Source organism: Dasypus novemcinctus, chromosome 1 (assembly GCF_030445035.2).
Source record: "Dasypus novemcinctus isolate mDasNov1 chromosome 1, mDasNov1.1.hap2, whole genome shotgun sequence".
In the NCBI taxonomy this organism is placed as follows: Eukaryota; Metazoa; Chordata; class Mammalia; order Cingulata; family Dasypodidae; genus Dasypus; species Dasypus novemcinctus.
In genome coordinates, this window is record NC_080673.1 from 13,585,358 (window position 1) to 13,604,585 (window position 19,228).

The 19,228-nt window shown below is 37.0% G+C and overlaps 1 protein-coding gene across 2 annotated transcripts in view; it reads left to right on the forward strand.

Moving 5' to 3' along the window:
• Window positions 1-19,228, forward strand: part of GPM6A (glycoprotein M6A) — a 367,647-nt gene that overhangs the window by 332,056 nt on the left and 16,363 nt on the right. For both annotated transcript variants that reach the window (XM_004447461.4, XM_004447460.4), the window contains exon 4: window positions 18,699-18,852. In XM_004447461.4, coding sequence (XP_004447518.1) covers window positions 18,699-18,852 — 154 coding nt within the window. The remainder of the gene's footprint in view (window positions 1-18,698; window positions 18,853-19,228) is intronic.

Genomic DNA, 19,228 nt, shown 5'->3' on the forward strand with positions numbered 1-19,228 from the left:
TGCCAGGCCCTTGATATTGATGGCGCTGTAAAATTGAAACTTAATCTAGTACTATGTGTTGCCTCAGAGTTACTCCTGAAAGCCTCCTCCTTGCTCATATGTGGCCTCTCTCTAAGCCAAACTCAGTATATAAACTCATTACTTTTCCCCAGCGTGGAACATGACTCCCAGCAATGAGCCTCCCTGGCACTGAGCGATTATTACCAACCCCCAACTAACGATAAATCTGGAAAAAGACCTCGACCAAAAGGTCTAAATACAAATGAGTTTTAATGCTTAAGAGACTTCAAAGTGAATTGGAGGTTATTCCAGAGGTGACACTTATGCATAACTCAGCAGGATCCCATTGACTGCCACAGTAAACAGCGCCCCAAACAGCAGGGCTTCTGAGGGCTCTGGAGACATCTAGTCACTATTAATACAGGCAGGGAAGACAAGCTCAGGAATTCAGCACCCTGTCAATGGGTCTTACCTTGAGTTATGTATTCCCCAATGTAACAGGGTTAGACTCATATGTAATTTCCCTACGCATGGCTCTACTGCACCTTTATTTGAACCTATAATTAGTACTATATTTATTAAATAAGTGTTAGGAGACTTAAATCTTTGATCTGTTCGTGTGCCAGTTGATCCCTGAATCTCAGCAGATTTGCAACACCTACTCTCCAGTTCATTGGACTCAACAGGACAACTAACAAAAATATGGTGATGGACAATGCCCATCTCAGGAAGCAGAGTGTGTCTCTAACTACAGGCAATACAGTACCATCCATCTGCCCTATGGGATCTATCCAAACCCTGTCTCAGTCAGATACAGGCTGAGCTTCACCATCCCAACATCTCAAGATTTAGGAATTGAACAAAAATAAGGGTGAAAGCAACTATGTACTGAAGTAGACTTAGGATTAGTTTAGCAGTGGGAGAACGTGTATCATTGATACAAAGGCAGTGGCCACCACAGGTTCTGAAGGGAAGTAGAGGGAAGTATAGGTTCAACATGGGGGCATTTTTGGTACATTGAAATTGACCTTTATGACTTTGCAATGATGGACTCAGGCCATTATACATTTTGTCAAAGCATATAAAATTTTGCAGGGCGAAGTGTAAACTATAATGTAAACTCTAGTCCTTGGCTAGTACAGTGCTTCAATATGTGTTCACCAATTGGAACAAATGTATAACACTAACAAAAGATGTTGTTAATGTGAGAAAGTGTGGGCGTGGGAGGGGTGTAACATTCATGTAATCTTTAAAAAATAAAAAGTTTAAAAAAAGAAATTGCACTCACTGAAAAGAAGTTTCCTCTGTAATAATATTTACTGAAAGAGAAGGTATTCTGTTAAGCCAGTGATACCTTTATTTTTATATAATTTGATTTTTATTTGAATTCTGTTTTCAATTTAAAGGTAAAATATCTTTGACTCAGTTTTCTCAGAAGCTGTTACAAACACCAGGATATGTAAGATTGTAGTGGCCTGCTAGGCCCTGGATATAGAAACGGGGGCCCCTGGGGAGTCCCATTCTAATCTGATTATTTGGGACACTAGTATATAAACACATGCATTCTAAACAAATTGATCAATGTGCATATAAGACATAGTGTTTCTTCAGAAGACGAGTGATTAAAGGCTGTGACAGCAGAAACTTTCTTCACCATTATGTACCTTAGGTCTAGTATACTACATATTGTTGGCACTGGGAAAATTTTGGTTAATTATTAATGAGTAAATGGGTCTCTTGATCTCAGTTTGGAAGACAGAAGGAAGTCCTAAAAGTAAACATGGTAAGTGTTTATTAGAATGGAATCTTTAGACCACTGCAATTGTCCAGGTGCTAGATTAGGCTGGATAGGTAAGCAAGTACAAAGTCCTGATGGATGGTGCATTACATTCTGAAGTGTGGAAACTTGATTTTTGAGTCAATGATACTTGTGCAAAAGCAAGAAGAAAATATCACAATTAGTTTGAATTTCTGAAAGATACCTCTAACCACAAATAAAAGGTGACTTGAAGAAGAAAAATGCTTGAGTGGGTAGGGAGAAATTCATATTTTCACTATAGCATAGATGTTCTCACTAATCAATGGTTATTATTTTTGTCCACCATATTTATTTCCAATTGAATGAATAGTGACTATTTTTTTGAAAAAGTACATATTTCTTTGAATTTGTTTACGTCATTTCTAGATTAATTTAACGTGACTTTTTCTAGTAGCCATTTTGGTTGTGCCTTTTATAAATCACCTGTATAAATTCTAATTGTGTTTCTCATATTTTTCCTCTTCTTCCTACTGGTTAACTAAACATGTTTTTTAAATGTCAAAGTAAGCAAAAACTACTTGAGATATGTGTGTGGGCAGGTGAGTGTATACCAACAGTCATTCCCTTCCCTCTAAATCCTCTGTATATTCTACAGGGAGATAGAATAACCTGAAGGCAACATTTAGATGTAATCATCTGGTATGCTTCACTTCTTTGCTGAAATAGCTATATCTACATAATACTAACTTGGCCTTTCATTTTACCTTCTTCTGGTCCTTAAATTTTTCCCCCAAATTGAAAAAAAAGAAAAAAAAGAAAAATGGCTATCCCTCATTCAGTCTATACTGAATTCTATTCCATTTTTGTTGGTGGCGCTAAATGTATTCAAGTAAGATTTGTTTGTTTTAATATTTTAACTGCTTATAGTTCTCATTTGTTTAGTCTGTCCAAAATTACTTTCATCAATGTTGATGATGTATTTTCATTTGTGCCTCACTAAGGCCTGATAGTAGCAAATATTTTATAAAAATATGTCCCCTGTTAGATTGGTATATCTATTTGATGTAAGTAGTACTCTAATAGACTTTTAAAATTATCTTTCTTTTTAGAGATATATAGATCACATACAATGTTACATTAAAAATACAAGAGGTTTCCATATACCCCACAACCCCCACTCCTCCCACATCAACAACTTCTTTCATTTGTGTAGTACATTCATTGCACTTGATGAATACATTTTGGAGCACTGCTACACAGCATGGATTATAGTTTACATGGTAGTTTACACTCTCTTCCAATCCATTCAGTGGGTTATGGAAGGATATATAATGTCCTGCATCTGTCCCTGCAATATCACTCAGGGCAAATCCAAGTCCCCAAAATGCCCCCATATCACACTTCTTTTTCCCTCTCCCTGCCTTCAACAACTCCCGTGGTCACTGTCTACACATTACTGATATAATTTCTTCCATTGCTAGAGTCAGAATAATTCTATAGTAGAATACCAATAAATTCAATCTAATCCTTATTTTATTCTTCCATCCTGAAGACCATGGGATGACAATGCCCACTCCACCTCTAAATTGAGAGGGAGCTTAGATCCCACATGGCTGATGGATGGGATTATCCTGCTTGCAGTTGCAGACTCTCTGGATTCCTTGGTGTGGTGGTTGACTATCCTCACCTCTTTGTTAGCGGACCTGGGTAAGTCCAACAATCTGCAGAGTAGATGTTGCAACTCTGCTGAGGATCAGGGCCCAGCTGGCAGATGAACAGTCCAGAGATTCAAGTCTCCTGAGCATTCACCAACCCCAGTGCCAACCACAGGTTCAGTAAAAGTGACAGAAGAGGCGTGTGTAGAGAAGTCACATCTGAGTCCAACTCCATCACATTCAGTTGCATAAATTCCTAAGTAGGGCCCACTGGCAAGGCATTGAACTCTAGAGCCATTTGCCATGACTATAGGACCTGGGTGTGTCCATAACCCTCAGGAGCACCATTACCTGGGGTTTTATCTATTTTGACTGTCTCTGAGATCCTGCTGAAATGTGCATAAGTGTGGCACCTCTGATGACCTCCTGACCCATTTTGAAGTCTCTTAGCCATGTGAACTCATTTGTCTTTGCCATTTCCCCCTTTTCTTCAAGGTCTTTTTCTAGTTGCATCATCAGCTGTGCTTGGTAGTAATCCCTTGACTCCAGAGAGGCTCATCCCTGGGAGTCATGCCCCATGCTGGGGGAAGGTAATGCATTTATATGCTGAGTTTGGCTTAGAGAATGGTCACATTTGAGCAACTTGGAAGCCCTCAGAAGGTAACTCTTAGGCACCCTGCAGCTCTAGGCCAAGTTGAAATTTCAGACACACAGGCTCATAAGCATAGTCATCAGTCTAATAGACTTTAATGGAGATGATAATTTCCCTTAGGAGATAAATGTTTTGAAAGCAATTTTTGTATTATAAAGTAATTCCAAATGAAAATCATAGTTTGGAAGCTGCCATTTGCTAGAAAAACAGAGACACTTTCACTGATGTGTAAAATCTTTCACCTTCTCTCAGGAAAGCGATACAGAGATTTGCACCAATATTTAGTTATATGATTTGTTTTCTTGGTCTTTATAATTTCCTAAAGGTTCCAGTGGAGAGAATGACCTTGAAGAAGAAAAACCCACCAGATTGTTATGGGATAATGTGCTGAGTAAACACCTTTAAAAATAATTATTATATGTCAGCACAAATTTCATCATTTCCCCTGTTCATATATGTAAAGTGAAACTAACATACTTAGTGATTAATCTGAAATTAGACAATCCTCAAGGAATGCACACTGGTTATTACTCACATATATTTATACTATCTAATGAAGTAACTAATCACATCTTTCTTAGCTGTTAAAATATATTTAATATATCAAAATTGTTCCTTATTTTCTGACTCATTCTAATGTTTAATCATATTTAAATTTGTTTACTACTAAATATATATACTATACTATTTAATACAGAATTGAAAATGTTTGAGGGTTCAGCTGCTAATCTGATGTCTTAATGTTTTTTGGCTAATTATTTACCAAAGTGCTTAATAACCACTTTTAGAAAAACCATAGTATAAGAGCCTATAATAAGTCCTCATTAATGATAGATTTATCTTGTGGAGGTGGTAGTCAAAAGTGTGACAAGGTCAACCTAAGTAAGATAATATCTCCATGGCTAGAATTTATCTTTCATGTCAAGCATTTGCTTTCAAAGCAATGTTTCATTCACTTGACATTTTTTCCTTTCTCCCCCCAGTTATTCTAAATGTCAATTAGAAGGAAAAAGATACAACATATTTGTTAAAGGAGGAGTTTGAGTAGTTCTATTTCAATAGTTGATTGGTATGTCTTATTAATGATAGCAAGTTTGTGGGTATTTTGTCTATTTTTGTTGTGGCTGTATTATTGTATCCATTTTCCCACAATCTTTTTTGGTAACTTTTTTTAATATCTATTTCTAAGAAAATATTTGAATGCTGAGATATTATTTCTAGTGTTTCTATTTTTTAATAAAATGATGTATTAAAATTTGTAACATTTTAATTTTATATTTATCAATAGAGTCATATTTTATTGTAGAAAATTTCGTATCCATGTACTTCTTAATTTTTCTCTTAACCTAAGTCTTTCATTTGTCATGATCTTTTTCAAGCAATGAGGAATCATCATTTTGTAAGATTTTGAGATTTGTCAAAATGAGATTTGTCAAAATGACTTTTGATTCTCAGTAATGTGACATTATCAGTACTTTACTTTTAATCATCGTATTTGTATTTGTCATTGCCAAGTTAGTATATTAAAATCCAATAAATTCTATGATAAGTACATGATAGAATATATTTCTTCAAAATAAGAGTTTTATCTCCAGGATGTCATAATTTCAACATCTACTCTGTTCTAGGCACTGTTCTGACAATAACGGAAGAGCAGCAAATAAAAACAGACAAAAGATTAAACATTTTCTCATCCAAGCTCAAAAGTTTACCTGGTTTCTACTAATAGTAACACTCCTATAAAGCAACAACATGTATTATTACTGCTGTTGTTATTTTAATAAACTGATACTTTTGTTTTGCTTTTTATAAAGATATTTCATATAAAGTGATTCAAAATTAATATGTTTCTAAATCTAAAGAAACAGCTTCTTAGGCCTTACATTATGTCTTTGAAAAATCTCTGTATCTGTGTCCATACAGGCCAGTGTAAGAGATTACTTTATTCCACATACCTTTTTTTTCCTGATGGAATCATCTTTAACAAATAAGATTAAAGTTTTTAATAAATTCACAATGACACTGATGAGATTTACTAGCCAAATAACACAGTGACAAATTAGTATGTAATATTAGCAATTTACATACACATATGTTCATGAATAAATCTTTCAAAGCATTCCTTTTTTAAAACCATTTTCTGATCATGACTTAAGCTTAGGTCATTTTGGACAATGATGATGATGACAATGATTGCATATTTTCAGGTAATTTACTTAATGATAATTAATTTCGTGCATCAACTTGACTATGTTATGGTATCCAGTTTGACCAAGCAAGGACTGGCTTGATTGCTACTGAGGGTACTTCTTGGACTTAAATCATAGCAGGTTAATTGCATCTATGGGTAATTACATCTACAGTCACCAAAGGATATTGCCTTCAGCAATGAGAAGAATCACCTCATCCAATCAGGCGAAACCCTTTATGGGAGAACTGAGGATTTCAGTGGTCAGAAAGACAAGTTTCTGTCTCTACTTCAGCCAGCCAGCTTCTCCTGGGAAATTCATCATCATCTTCATTGGAGTACCCAATTTGTGGCTTCTCCTGGGGAATTCAACGTCACCAAGTTCCTAATTTACAGCATACCTATAGAATTCAGACTTGCTGATCCCCACAGTTATGTGAGCCATTCCCTATTGTATGTAAATTTACTGTTGCTTTGGCTTTCATGGTAACTCTAATACAGATTTTGGTATCGGAAAGTTGGGTGCTACTATTACAAATACCCAAAAATGTTCAAATGACTTTGAATTGGGTAAATGGTAGAAACTGTAAAAATTGTATGACATTTGGTTTAAAAAAAAAAAAAAAGCCTAAAGTCTTATGAAGAGACTGTTGGTAGAAATATGGACCCTAAAGGAACCTCTGATAAGGGTGCAGAAGGAAATAATAAATGTGTCATTGGAAACGAGACAAAAGGCAATCGTTGTGATAAACTAGCAGAGAATTTGTGAAGTTGTATCCTAATATTAGAAGGAAAGCAGGTCTTGAAATTTATTAACTTGGAGATTTAATTGAAGATATTTCCAAGCTAAGTGTGGAAGGTCCAGCTTGGTTTCTCCTTGTAGCTTATAGTAAAATACAAGAGGAAAGGGATAAGCAGAAAATTAAACTCTTAAGCACAAAGGAACCAGAATTTGATAATTTGGAAAATTGAGCCTATCCAGATAGCTTGCCCTAAGACTGTGTTCAGAAGCAGCTCAATCATGACCCTCACTGAGCCTCTGAGAAGTAAGTCTTAAGAGAACAGGACACCGTGTGAAGATTTAACTGCACAGCCTTTTGCTAAAGAGAGTATGCCCGAACATGGGTCCGGTCAGCCACTTCAGTGTAAATCAAGTTTGAAACTGTAGCTACCCAGGAAGGATCCATGGAAAATCCCTTTTTCTGATGGGTTGAACCTTCCTTGAACTTCATGCAAAGCTGACAAGTTTTTGTTAAATTTGTATGAGCAGAACCACTGCCAGCTGAACTGAAAGGGAGGGAGAGAAGAAATGAAGGGAGAATGACTTCAAAGGCAGAGCCATAGAAGGAGAAGTCTGGACAGAAAAGATCTTCTCAGGCCAAAGGAGGAGCCCACCCATATTGTTGACAGAGTGGGTCTGCCCCTGTGCTTGGAGGGGTCAGTCCTGCCCTGCCACTTGGAGAGGAAGGACCTGGTACACAGATCTTCAGGGAGGTTGCTGCCTCCTCAGCACTTGGAGCTTGTGTGGCCTGTGCCCCAGTGTGCACAAATAGCCTGGCTACCACCCCAGTGCTCGGAGATGGTGAGGCTTATGGCCCTGGTGTTCTTGAAGAACATTGCCACCATTGCTGTGATCAGAGCTCTAGCCCAGTGTTCAGGGAGAACATGGTTGCTGTGAAAGTGCTTAGAAAGGGTGGGGCTGGCGGCGGACTTAGCCCAGTGGTTAGGGCATCCATCTACCACATGGGAGGTCCGTGGTTCAAACCCCGGGCCTCCTTGACCCATATGGAGCTGGCCCATGTGCAGTGCTGATGCATGCAAGGAGTGCCCTGCCATGCAAGAGTGTCCCCGCGTAGGGGAGCCCCACACGCAAGGAGTGTGCCCCATAAGGAGAGCTGCCCAGCGCCAAAGACAGTGCAGCCTGCCCAGGAATGGCGCCGCACACACGGAGAGCTGACACAGCAAGATGACACAACAAAAAGAAACACAGATTCCCGTGCTGCTGACAACAGAAGCAGACAAAGAAGACACAGCAAATAGACACAGAGAACAGACAACCGGGGTTGGGGGGAAGAGGAGAGAAATAAATAAATAAATCTTAAAAAGAAAGAAAAGGGTGGGGCTGCCACTCCAACAGGCCAGAGGACAAAGACCCAATGTAGAAATGACTCTCTGACCTTGAAATCTAATGATGTTTTCCCTACTCGGTTTCAGACTGTTTCAATCTGTGACCCCTGTTTTCCTTCCAATTTTTCCCTTCTAGGATAGGAATGTTTATCCTATGACAGAAAAGCCAAGGACCCAAGAAAAAGCATCACGTTGCTAATGGCTCAATTTTGGACTTCTCCTAGCCTCCAGACCATGAGCCAATAAATTCCCATTGTTTAGGTCCACACATTGTATGGTATTTGCTTTAGCAGTTGCAATAATGGCTTGCTTAATTTTCTCTTCATTAAACTATACAATGTATATTTTCCAGAGTCTATGGAGTTCAATATTGTTAATGTTTTCCAATTTACATTTAGACTGATTGTATATTTAGGTGTTCATTTGCTTCCTTTTGACTTGATATTTTCTTGTTTTAAAATTGTGGTTCTCAACCAGGGGTATTTTGTCCCCTAGGAGACTTGGAAACATTTTGATTTCACAGCTGGTGTCTAGTGGGTATAGGCAAGGATGCTGCTAAACATCCTGGAAAGCATAGTACAGCCCCCATAACAAAGAATTATGTAGTTCATAATATCATTAGTGCCAAAGTTGAGAAAGCCTGATTTAGATATTTGTCTCATGTCCAGTACCTTACTAATCCTTGCATTTGACTATTTCATTGACTTTAGCATGCATTTCTGGTAAATCATCCTAATGGTATTCTTTTTTTTAACTCGAGAAATATTACCCTCAAGAGTCTGAGGGTTAAATTCAAAGAAACCTTCATATCAAGTGTGGTCATGAGTGCTTCTTTAATTCCAACAGAATGGTAGTTCTTAAACCTGGATGTCCTTTATAATCATCTACAAGATGTTTAAAGTATACATTTAATTGGCATGAGGAAGGCCTAAGCATCTCTTTCTCACATTTTCTAGATAATTTCCAAAGTGTGATCACAGTTGAAAACCTTTTATAGACTGTGCTTCTTTAGCTCTAGTGCAACTTCTTTTTTTCTTTTTTTAAAGATTTATTTATTTATTTCTCTCCCCTTCCCCCCACCTCACCCTACCCCACCCCAGGTGTCTTTTCGCTGTGTCTATTTGCTGTGTCTTCTTTGTCCACTTCTGTTGTTGTCAGTGGCACGGGAATATGTGTTTCTTTTTGTTGCGTCATCTTGTTGTGTCAGCTCTCCGTGTGTGCGGCACCATTCCTGGGCAGGCTGCACTTTCTTTGGTGCTGGGCAGCTCTCCTTACAGGGCACACTCCTTGCGCGTGGGGCTCCCCTACGCGGGGACACTCTTGCATGGCAGGGCACTCCTTGCACCCATCAGCACTGTGCATGGGCCAGCTCCATACGGGTCAAGGAGGCCCGGGGTTTGAACCGCGGACCTCCCATGTGGTAGACGGATGCCCTAACCACTGGGCCAAGTCCACCGCCAAGTGCAACTTCTTGATCAGAGGGTCTCTAAGTTCTTAGCTATGTCTACCCTTTACGAAACTAAAGATGTCTTATTGTTTGATGTTAAAGTGGAAGAACCATGACTGAACTGATGCATTTTAAATCTATTCCAAGATGAGAAAATATCATTAAATTAATGATATTAGTGAAATGATTATCCTGAGACTATGGGCTAATGTTTATCAAACAATCTTTGTATCCTGTGACCTGAAACAGTTAAGGATAAAGGACCCTCACAGTCAATGACCTGAGCCAAACCTGACATTATTTTTGGGTATAAAGGGATATTGAGAATACTGATATACTTTATTTATCTTTACTAAAGTATGAGCCTTTTCATTAGATCATTACCATCAATTACTTATGTGGCATGTTTTTTTTTTTTTTCCATTTAGTTAGGGAGTTCATAGTGACTTCTGAGTCAGAATAAGCAGCTTCTTTTCTTCAGTGTTGCTGATTTCCAAGATACATTTTTATCTCTACCTGCACATATCTGCTAAAGTTGTCAAAGAAAGTCTAAAGCTAAACAGTTTGTGATTTTCTGAGACCTTATGTTTGTTCATAGGAATTCAGATAAAAAACCAATTACCTTTTACAAGTAATTTTCAATTTAAATACACTGCAATCTAAGTGGTTACATGAGCAAGGAGCAACAGTCTATTTTAAACCTTTTCCTCTTCCAGTTCTATGTTTCAACATGCCTACTTAATTTCTAACAAAGATTACAATATCCAGGATGACATCAAAAGAATAATTACATCTTTTATTTTATTTCAATTCTCTAATAAATAATTCATAAGAATCTGTTGAATTTAATGTTAACATGTAGCTTCACTCAACAAAATATGTCTCAAGTGAAGACAAAGGAAAACATGGAAGTATTGATAACAAGATGTATATTATGACTTAGGTACTTGGAGGTTTTGATGAAATGATGCTGAAATAATTATATGATAATGAGAGGTGTTTGATATTAATTAAAGATCCCTGTCATTTCCCTAACAATTTTACTATCCAAGATCAATGAGTTAATTAATCTAATTCAAATTAAAGAAATTTTACTTAGTTTTTTCTTTGTGAATCAGGAGAAAGTAATCAGCATCTTAATATTTAAGATTGTTCTTAAACAACAGCTAAAGTAAGAAAAGTCATTGAGGCTTCTTTATATATGTAACTTCCACATACTTCCTTCCTTCCTATTAACAGGACCAGAGCTACTAGGAGATAAAATTCAGTGACTGTTCAAAACAATCAATACCAAATGCAACCAAAATAACTTCTTCTTCCCTCAGCTCACCTTTGGAATTAAAGAATAAGTAAATCAAACAGCCTCTTCCCTTTGGTTTAATTTTTAAATAAGTAGATTTATCATGAACCTTGCTTGCTGCTAACTGACTTTATATGTAATCTTCTCTTTTGTTTACATCCCAACCCTGTGGGAGATATATACTAATTTTACCTCACAAATGAGTAAAGTGACTGAGGTTTAAGCGATACACCCAGTTGCACATACCTAGTGACCAGGTCTTCTGACTTCAAGTCCAGTAATACAGTAATACTTGATGATTTCCCCAGTCTTTTTTTGTTGATCAGTTTTGTTCACTGTAGATCCCAAGTAGATAATATGGAAGGGACTTTCAGAAAGAGTTTCATCCAAAAACAGATATTATTAAGGCAAGAGAAAAAAGTTTTCAAAATCAGAAGAATATTTCAAATTGCCAGAGGTCATACTAATTTTAAAAAAGCAGATTCGATACATTTAATGCTCAAATGACAAATGTGTATGTCATATGAATAGCAACTGTGATGAATTTATAATTATGACATTTTTATTACTGTGAAGTTTTTTTTTTACCAAGGTTTATAATCCATCAGTTTGAATAACTCTTCACTTTTAGTCACTATTCAATTCTAAAATAAAATTTACAAATTTGAAGATAAAACTGTATTTTAGCTTGTTAAAAGTTGACACTTGAGTGAATATACCCATGAATTGTAACTGGTTCGTAATTGAAATCAGAAGTACTTTGTATCTTTCTTTGGTTGTTTTTTTTTACGTAGGCCAGTGAAAAGAATTTATTAGGAAATGGGGGAATGAGCAGAGCTTGCTGAGAAATGGAAGAGAAAGATGGAAATAAGTGCAAAGATTTAGCGCAGCTCCTCTAAGCAGAGAAAACTAGCTCTCACTGTGTGGTTACCTTTTAAACTGTTAATTATTCCTCCCCCTTGCTAATGCTGAGGTGATGGGCCCCAGCTGTTACTGGTTACCCGCCCCCCCCCCCCCCAGTGGTGGGGCCCTGGTGAAGCCTGTATGGAATATCCAGGACCAAGGGGAGAAAGAGAAACTGGGACCTCAAGGTTAAACTCAAGGCCACAGCCAGGTCTTGCAGCCACGTTGTCTGTCAGCCATGTTGTCTGTCGGCCATGTCGTGGATCGGCTTCTCCTCCATTTCCCTCCCCTACTAACGTGCCTCAACTCCCCCCTCAGAGAGTTCACACCCTTATTCTTAAGGGGGTGGTGAGGGGCGATGGTCATTGTTCTGTAGTACTTCCTGCTGGTTAGGTCAGTAGGTCCTTGCCTGACAGGGCACACACCTCTCTGGCTCTTCTCTTGAGGTTGAGGGAAGAAGGGTCTGCCACTGTGATTGAAATTGACTGAAATTCCCACAATTACTAACATCTTGTTTTGGAAGATGTTGATTCTGGAAAAAATAACCTTAGTTAGAATTGTGAAGATACATGGCCCCACTAGAAGGATAAAGAAGATGGTTGTAAGTGGGACCACAAGAATGAGAAAGGCCAGGTTCTCCAGAGGCTGCCTCCTCCCAAAATTGGTGGGCTTCATCTTGTAGGTTTTGAATGCTGTTTAGGACTATTTCGGAGCAATTTACGTAGAAACAGCTTTTTCCTTGAGAAATAAGCATGCCTCCTTATCCCCCCCAACCCCCCACCAGTGCTGCCCTTAGCATGTTTAGGGCTCTGCGATTCTGCCGTACCACAGCAGTAAGAGAGTCTATTTGTTGTCCTAGGACTTCTAAGGTAGGGCTAAGTTTTTCTGTGCTCTTAGTTAGCTCTAGGGAGAGACTGGAATAGATAATGGGGTTTGGTATAAATTGCCAATCCCAGTTTTTCATGGTGGTGGTGATGTTTAAGACAGCTAAGAGGGGACAAAAAGAGGCATTTCCCTTTTAGTTATTGAATAGGGAGAAATTAAAGGAAATGAAAACAGACAATGTTTCTTAAGGGGGCCTTCCCCCTAGCAATAGGTGTTTGGGCTAGAGTTAGAGTGTATCTTTCTTATAACAACATGTAGCCATTAATAGTGATGAAAACATTTTCTCACAGCAATGATTTACATTGGTACACTCAATTGTATTAATTTGCTAGAACATTAGAACTTTCAGAGGAAAGAAAATATTCGTCAGTATATGTATTCGGGAGTCATCTATGCCTTTGCCTTAGTCAACTAGCAGCAACAACACAGTTCAAAGTGTTGCAATCCACTTTGAATCTAAGCCTGTTGAATTATAAGACCTATTCTACAGTGAACAGCCCCTTGAAAAGAAGCTTTTGAAAAATCTCCTGGGTCAGAAAGAAAGAAAACAAGATGAGAGGATGTGCCCAAAGCATGCAGATTATTCTCCCATGAACTTTAAAGGGCTTTTAGGCCTCCAAAGTAATGTGCTTCAAGTTGCATATCATGTTCATTGTTCTTGAGACTATAAATTAGACTTGAGATCTACAATTGCAAACAACAAAAAATGTTAATAAAAAAGGCTTTTATTCCCCAGAGGAGTTCCATTAACTGAATCTCTTCAGTTTTGGGGTGGTTTCCAAGAATTTCTGGAGCTTTTTCCTTTGAGGGAGAGCCCTCTTTGAATAACTTTCTCAGACCCAAGGCATCTTATTCTTTCAATTTCTCCAAATAATAAATGATTCTATTTAATTATTTTATTATGTATAGTTCAATCGCTCAGGCAAAGCATGTACTTCAGTAGTAGTAGTAATCACAATATTATCAAGAATTAAAAAAAAACTAATATTTTCAAAGTGCTTCTTATATTTAAGGTTCTATGCTAATTGCTTTTTATGTATTATCTCATTCCAGCCTAACTACAAATTGTGAGATCAGCTAGAGCAGTTATTTTACAATGGCAGAGATAGAAGCAGAATTAGCTGTCCAAGACTCAATCCAGGTCAAAAGCCTTGTCTTTAATCAATATACTAATAGGCACAAATTAATGCTAAATAAACATGGTATTTAGGGTAGGCATACAGTAAGTGTCATATCAGCATTTGTGATATAAATAAGTTAAATAAATAGATCTCTGCCTCTTACAGAATAGGACAAAGTAGCAAAAGATGGGAAAAAATGACAAGTCATTAATGTTGGAAGTGAGTAGTAGTGCATATGACAACATGGATGAACCTTGAGGATACTGTGTTGAGTGAACTAAGCAGACACAAAAGGACAAACATTGCCTGAGGTCACTGGCATGAACTGTGTAGAGTGAGCAGACTTATGGAGCCTGGAAGATAGGTGACTGAAATCCTAAACATTGATGCATACTAAGACATCATTCAGTATTTGTGGAGCATGACTAAATGCTTTTAAAAGTATTATAACTTCATAATTCCTTTTAAAGATATCCAATTCCCATCCTTTCACTAATTTAAGTATCTTAAGATTCAACAACCATTATTTGCTAGTGTTTGGGGACCAGGCTTTGTTTCATCTCTGAGGTAGAAGGCTCAAATATGTACACCAAATCATGGCTTAAAATGAATTGGTACAGAGTTCAGTGGCACGATGGAAAAGTTTTGGTAATCGAGGGCAGTGTTATAGCCCAACATTGTAAAGGTAATCAACACACTGTATAGTCTACTTGAAAGTAGTTAAAATGGGAACTTCTAGGTTTTATATGTTACCAGAATGAAAACAAACAAAAAACAAGAACAAACAAACCACAGACAATTGGTGTGAAATAAAGAAAAAGAATGCCTAGTTAGGGCAGATGTTGATGCATAAAATCTTCCAACCATTGGTATTTCATTGTAGAGACCAATAGGAAGTCAAATTGAGATAAAACAGTGTTGTGAGAAAACCTGTTTTTAATTATGCTCTGGGTTTCTGAAGTACTGTGACATTGGGCAACTTACAGGAAAAGGGGTTAATCTCACATCTCATTGACGTTAAATTCTGTACTCTTTTCATATTATATAAATTTCCTGATATCCTTGATCCCAATAGTCTTTGTCTCTGTCAATCACAATATGTTTTTTTTGTATAAATGTATAATTTCTATCAAGGCATTGGCACCAATTTTACTATTTTTAAAAAGTGTTTTTTCTACTATATATTCTCAGAATTATTAAATAACTATGGGTTTCATATAATTACTTTGGAATTTTTAGAGTAAAATAATTGATTTACTTTCAGTCAGTATATATTTTTTAATTTTTTTATTGACGTATATCATTCATACATGAACACACATAAACAATAAGTGATAGTAAAGATTGTGAACTTACAAAATAAACATACATAACATCACACAGGGGTCTCATCCATCACCCCTCCACCAACTCTGCATTGGTGTGAAACATTTGTTACAAACTATGCAAGAGCCTCATCAAAATATTACTGCCAACTATATTCCTTATATTTTAATACACTGTATTGTTATTCTGAAAAGTTAATTATATAAAATATTAAAGTTAAGCCAGAGGCACTACTGCTTCTCTTCAAAAGTGTTTTAGAGGTGTGCCTTTGTAACTCAGCAGGGGGACAAAATTGCTCTAGAAATTTAGCCATTGGGTGCAAAGGCTGACTTTCAGACATTTGCAAGTCTCATGTTCTTCCCCACTTGACAGTAAGTTTGAAGGATTTAAAATCGAACTTCATATTTACAGTTATGTTCACATGTAGCCATCCCATGATCTGTGTCTGAGTATATAGATATAACAGGCTCACCAAGAAGACTTTAAGAATTTGGAAGCTTTAAAATAATTTGTATCTTCAACATGCATAATCTCTCAGATATATGGTATTCAGAGATTAAAGAAAAAGAAAAAGAGGGAGAGTAAAATTTGGAGTAGAACTCTCTCTGATGACAATTCAGTCTAGGTGTTACATGCAGAAATACATACACTCACAAAACACACACTCTTTCTAACATCCAATTTGGTTTTTTAGAGCTAGGTAAGGGGATGTGGGTTTGTAGAGTGGAAGAAGTGTGAAACTGTATTCCTTTTGAGGAAATCTACAAAACACAAGCAAACAAACTGAAGAGCGCAAGAGCATGTTGCATATCTCAGAAGCATGTCTTAGAAGATATTTACACAGTTTGAGAGACTATGAAGTCTCCAAAGCTGCATGTACCTTGCTGCACATCTAATGCATAATAGCAACATACCTGCAGATGGAAGGACTCGATCAATCAATTATTGAAAAATGTACAAGGATATAGTTTTAAAAGTGCTCTCTCAGCTTTTTCTTTCAACAAGATGTCTGAGTTTTTCTAGGAGACCACATGTTAATCATAAGGCCAAGTATATGAGTGATATCAAAGAAGGCTATTTTTATGCACCAAAACTGAGAAAGAGCCAGCAAAAGTCATATAAAAAATAAACAAAGGTAGAAATTATGACCAACAAGTTAGGTCATAGTGATCTCCTTACTTGGCTACTCTTCAGAGATAATGTAGCTTTTAATCTCTAATATTTGAGTATGATTAAATCATACCCCTTGACAGGACAATTTGGCAACTCCTGTGAGGTTGCTCACTATCATTCTCTATTTCTTGTTGGTGTTTACCTACATGGACAATTCCTATCATCAGTTACTCCCTGTGATGATCGAAATATTTTAATACAGTAACACATGAATTTACATTAAGAAATATGATTAATCCATATCAATGTGGGGATTTATGTCCTGCATTTAAACCTCAGGGTGCTGTAGTAGATTTATATTCATTCCTTTTCAGTTGTACCCAAATACAGTTGTTGCTACGTGTGTAAGCTTAGACTATTAAGGAAGTATATTTATATAGGCTATTATATATTTAGATAGTGTGGATTAATGTGATTGAGAGTAACTTGAGAAACATGAATGCATCTTCTGTCAGCTTGCAAAGAGGCAACTAAAAAGTTAGAACAGGCTCTACCAAAGACTACCTTCCATTCTGACACCGATGCAGATCCAGGCATCCCCAAGGCGGTCCTTCGGTTTGATAATCCACTAGAAAGACTTAGCAACTGAAAGATGCTGTATTCATGGTTGTGGTTTATTGCAGGGAAAGGGTACTGATTAATAACCAGCTAAAGGAAGAATCATGTAGAACAGAATCCAGGAAAGTACCAGTGTGGAGCTTCTCTTGTCCTTTCCCTGTGCAGTGAGGGTATTTACTCTTCTGTCGTGGATGTGTGACAACCCACATGGAATATTACCAACCAGGATGCTCCCCTGAGCTCGGGATTTAGAATTCTTATTGGGGATCCAATAAAATCATCAATGATCCTTGGGTGACTGGTTGCTCACACGGCTGATCTCATTCTCCAGGGTGACTCATGCTGTTGACCCCAAGTCCCCACTCTAAATCACATTGTTGGTCTTTCTGGCATGGCTAGCCTTATTTTAAAGTATGTTGCTAGACTACCTAGTGTGACCCAAAGCCTATCAGGCATGGCACATCCAGGTTGAAAGGTTACCTTCCAAAGTGAAGGACAGAGACCTGACCTCCGCTCTGGGCAATGTTACAGTTTTTCCTAAGCACAGCTATTCAACCATCCATCAGTATTTGCATCTGTCTGTCTTTTTACCTGGCATCTGATTCATGCTTGAAGCAAAGGTGCTTGCAAATTCATGCTGAAAATGAGTTTGGATACGTGAACAACTTTTTAATATACTTTGAGGGAAAATTTTCTTTTCAAACCTGAAACATATTTTTGGCTATTTCTTTTTTAAAAACACTTTGATTTAGAGAAGTTTTAGATTACAGAAAAGTTACATCAAAAGTATAGGGGATTTCCATACAACCCACCTCCTCCCCCTCCCGCATTTTCCCTATTAATAACATTTTACATTAGTGTGGTACATTTATTACAGTTGATGAACTAATAGTGAAGCCTTGCTGCTAACCAAGGTCTGTAGTTTACATTATAGCCTACACTTTGCACTGTAAAGTTTTATAGATCTAAAAACGTATTTAACTATGTTCCTACAGAAAAAGGTAAAATATAATGAATGAAAGAAAAACTGTATTGAAAGTTCATGAGAAATTTCTTAAAAAAAAGAAGTGGAAATACACGAAATACATATTAAGTTCATTATGTACTAATAAAATGACTTAAGATCCACCATTTTTATGATGTTAAATGCAAGCATGTTTAAGTAAGTTTAAATATTTGAAGTATGAACCAGTACCAATTTCGTTTAATAGAAATTGGTAAACAAAATTTTGTTTGTAATTCTTCACAGTGAAATTCAACATTTTGCATAGTTCCATCTGAATATACCAGTTAATATTTTCCAAAGTTTGAAAAACATGTAACGTGATTTTTTAGTTCAAAACGTGAATGAATGCTCAGGGATTATTTCTCCCCTTGTCCATGAGAAAGAAATTCTGCCAAGAACCGATTTTCCAGCAGGTTTAATCTCATAATCCATTGCCTTACCTTCTTTCAACTACCAGTGCCGAACTACCAGGATTGTGATAATGATTTATGTGCTGCAGTCCTTAAAACCTTAGCGATGGTGCTTTACAGATTAAGCACGAAATTCTTCTTTTCCAGCAGATTGCATGTTTTCTCTGTTCACTCTCTCTCTGTTACAGTTCATTATGCTGACGTACCTCTTCATGCTGGCCTGGCTGGGAGTCACGGCTTTTACCTCACTGCCAGTTTACATGTACTTCAACCTGTGGACCATATGCCGAAACACCACGTTAGTTGAGGGAGCAAATCTCTGCTTGGACCTTCGTCAGTTTGGTAAGTGAATATTGGACTTCTAATTGTAAAACAATACTCCATGTTGTTCTACACCAAATAAACAATATGGTACTCTAAGATATTGAAAGTACTTTTGGATACATTATTCTAATAATTAAGAGACAAATTTGTCAGACTATTCACTTTTGAGACATGTCCTTTTATATTGTGTTACTTCATGACATTTTGGCCCTAAATACAAATAACCAAAGAGGTCTCACAATTTATTTAACATTCTTTTATTTCAATGTTATTCAATGCTAAGTTTTGTACCATGAAGGGTGGTTGGAAGTTGATATTATAACATGAACACACGCTCACACTGTACTTCTGACTAGCAGGTTATGGTCATGATTTTTCTCTTTCCTGAATCCTT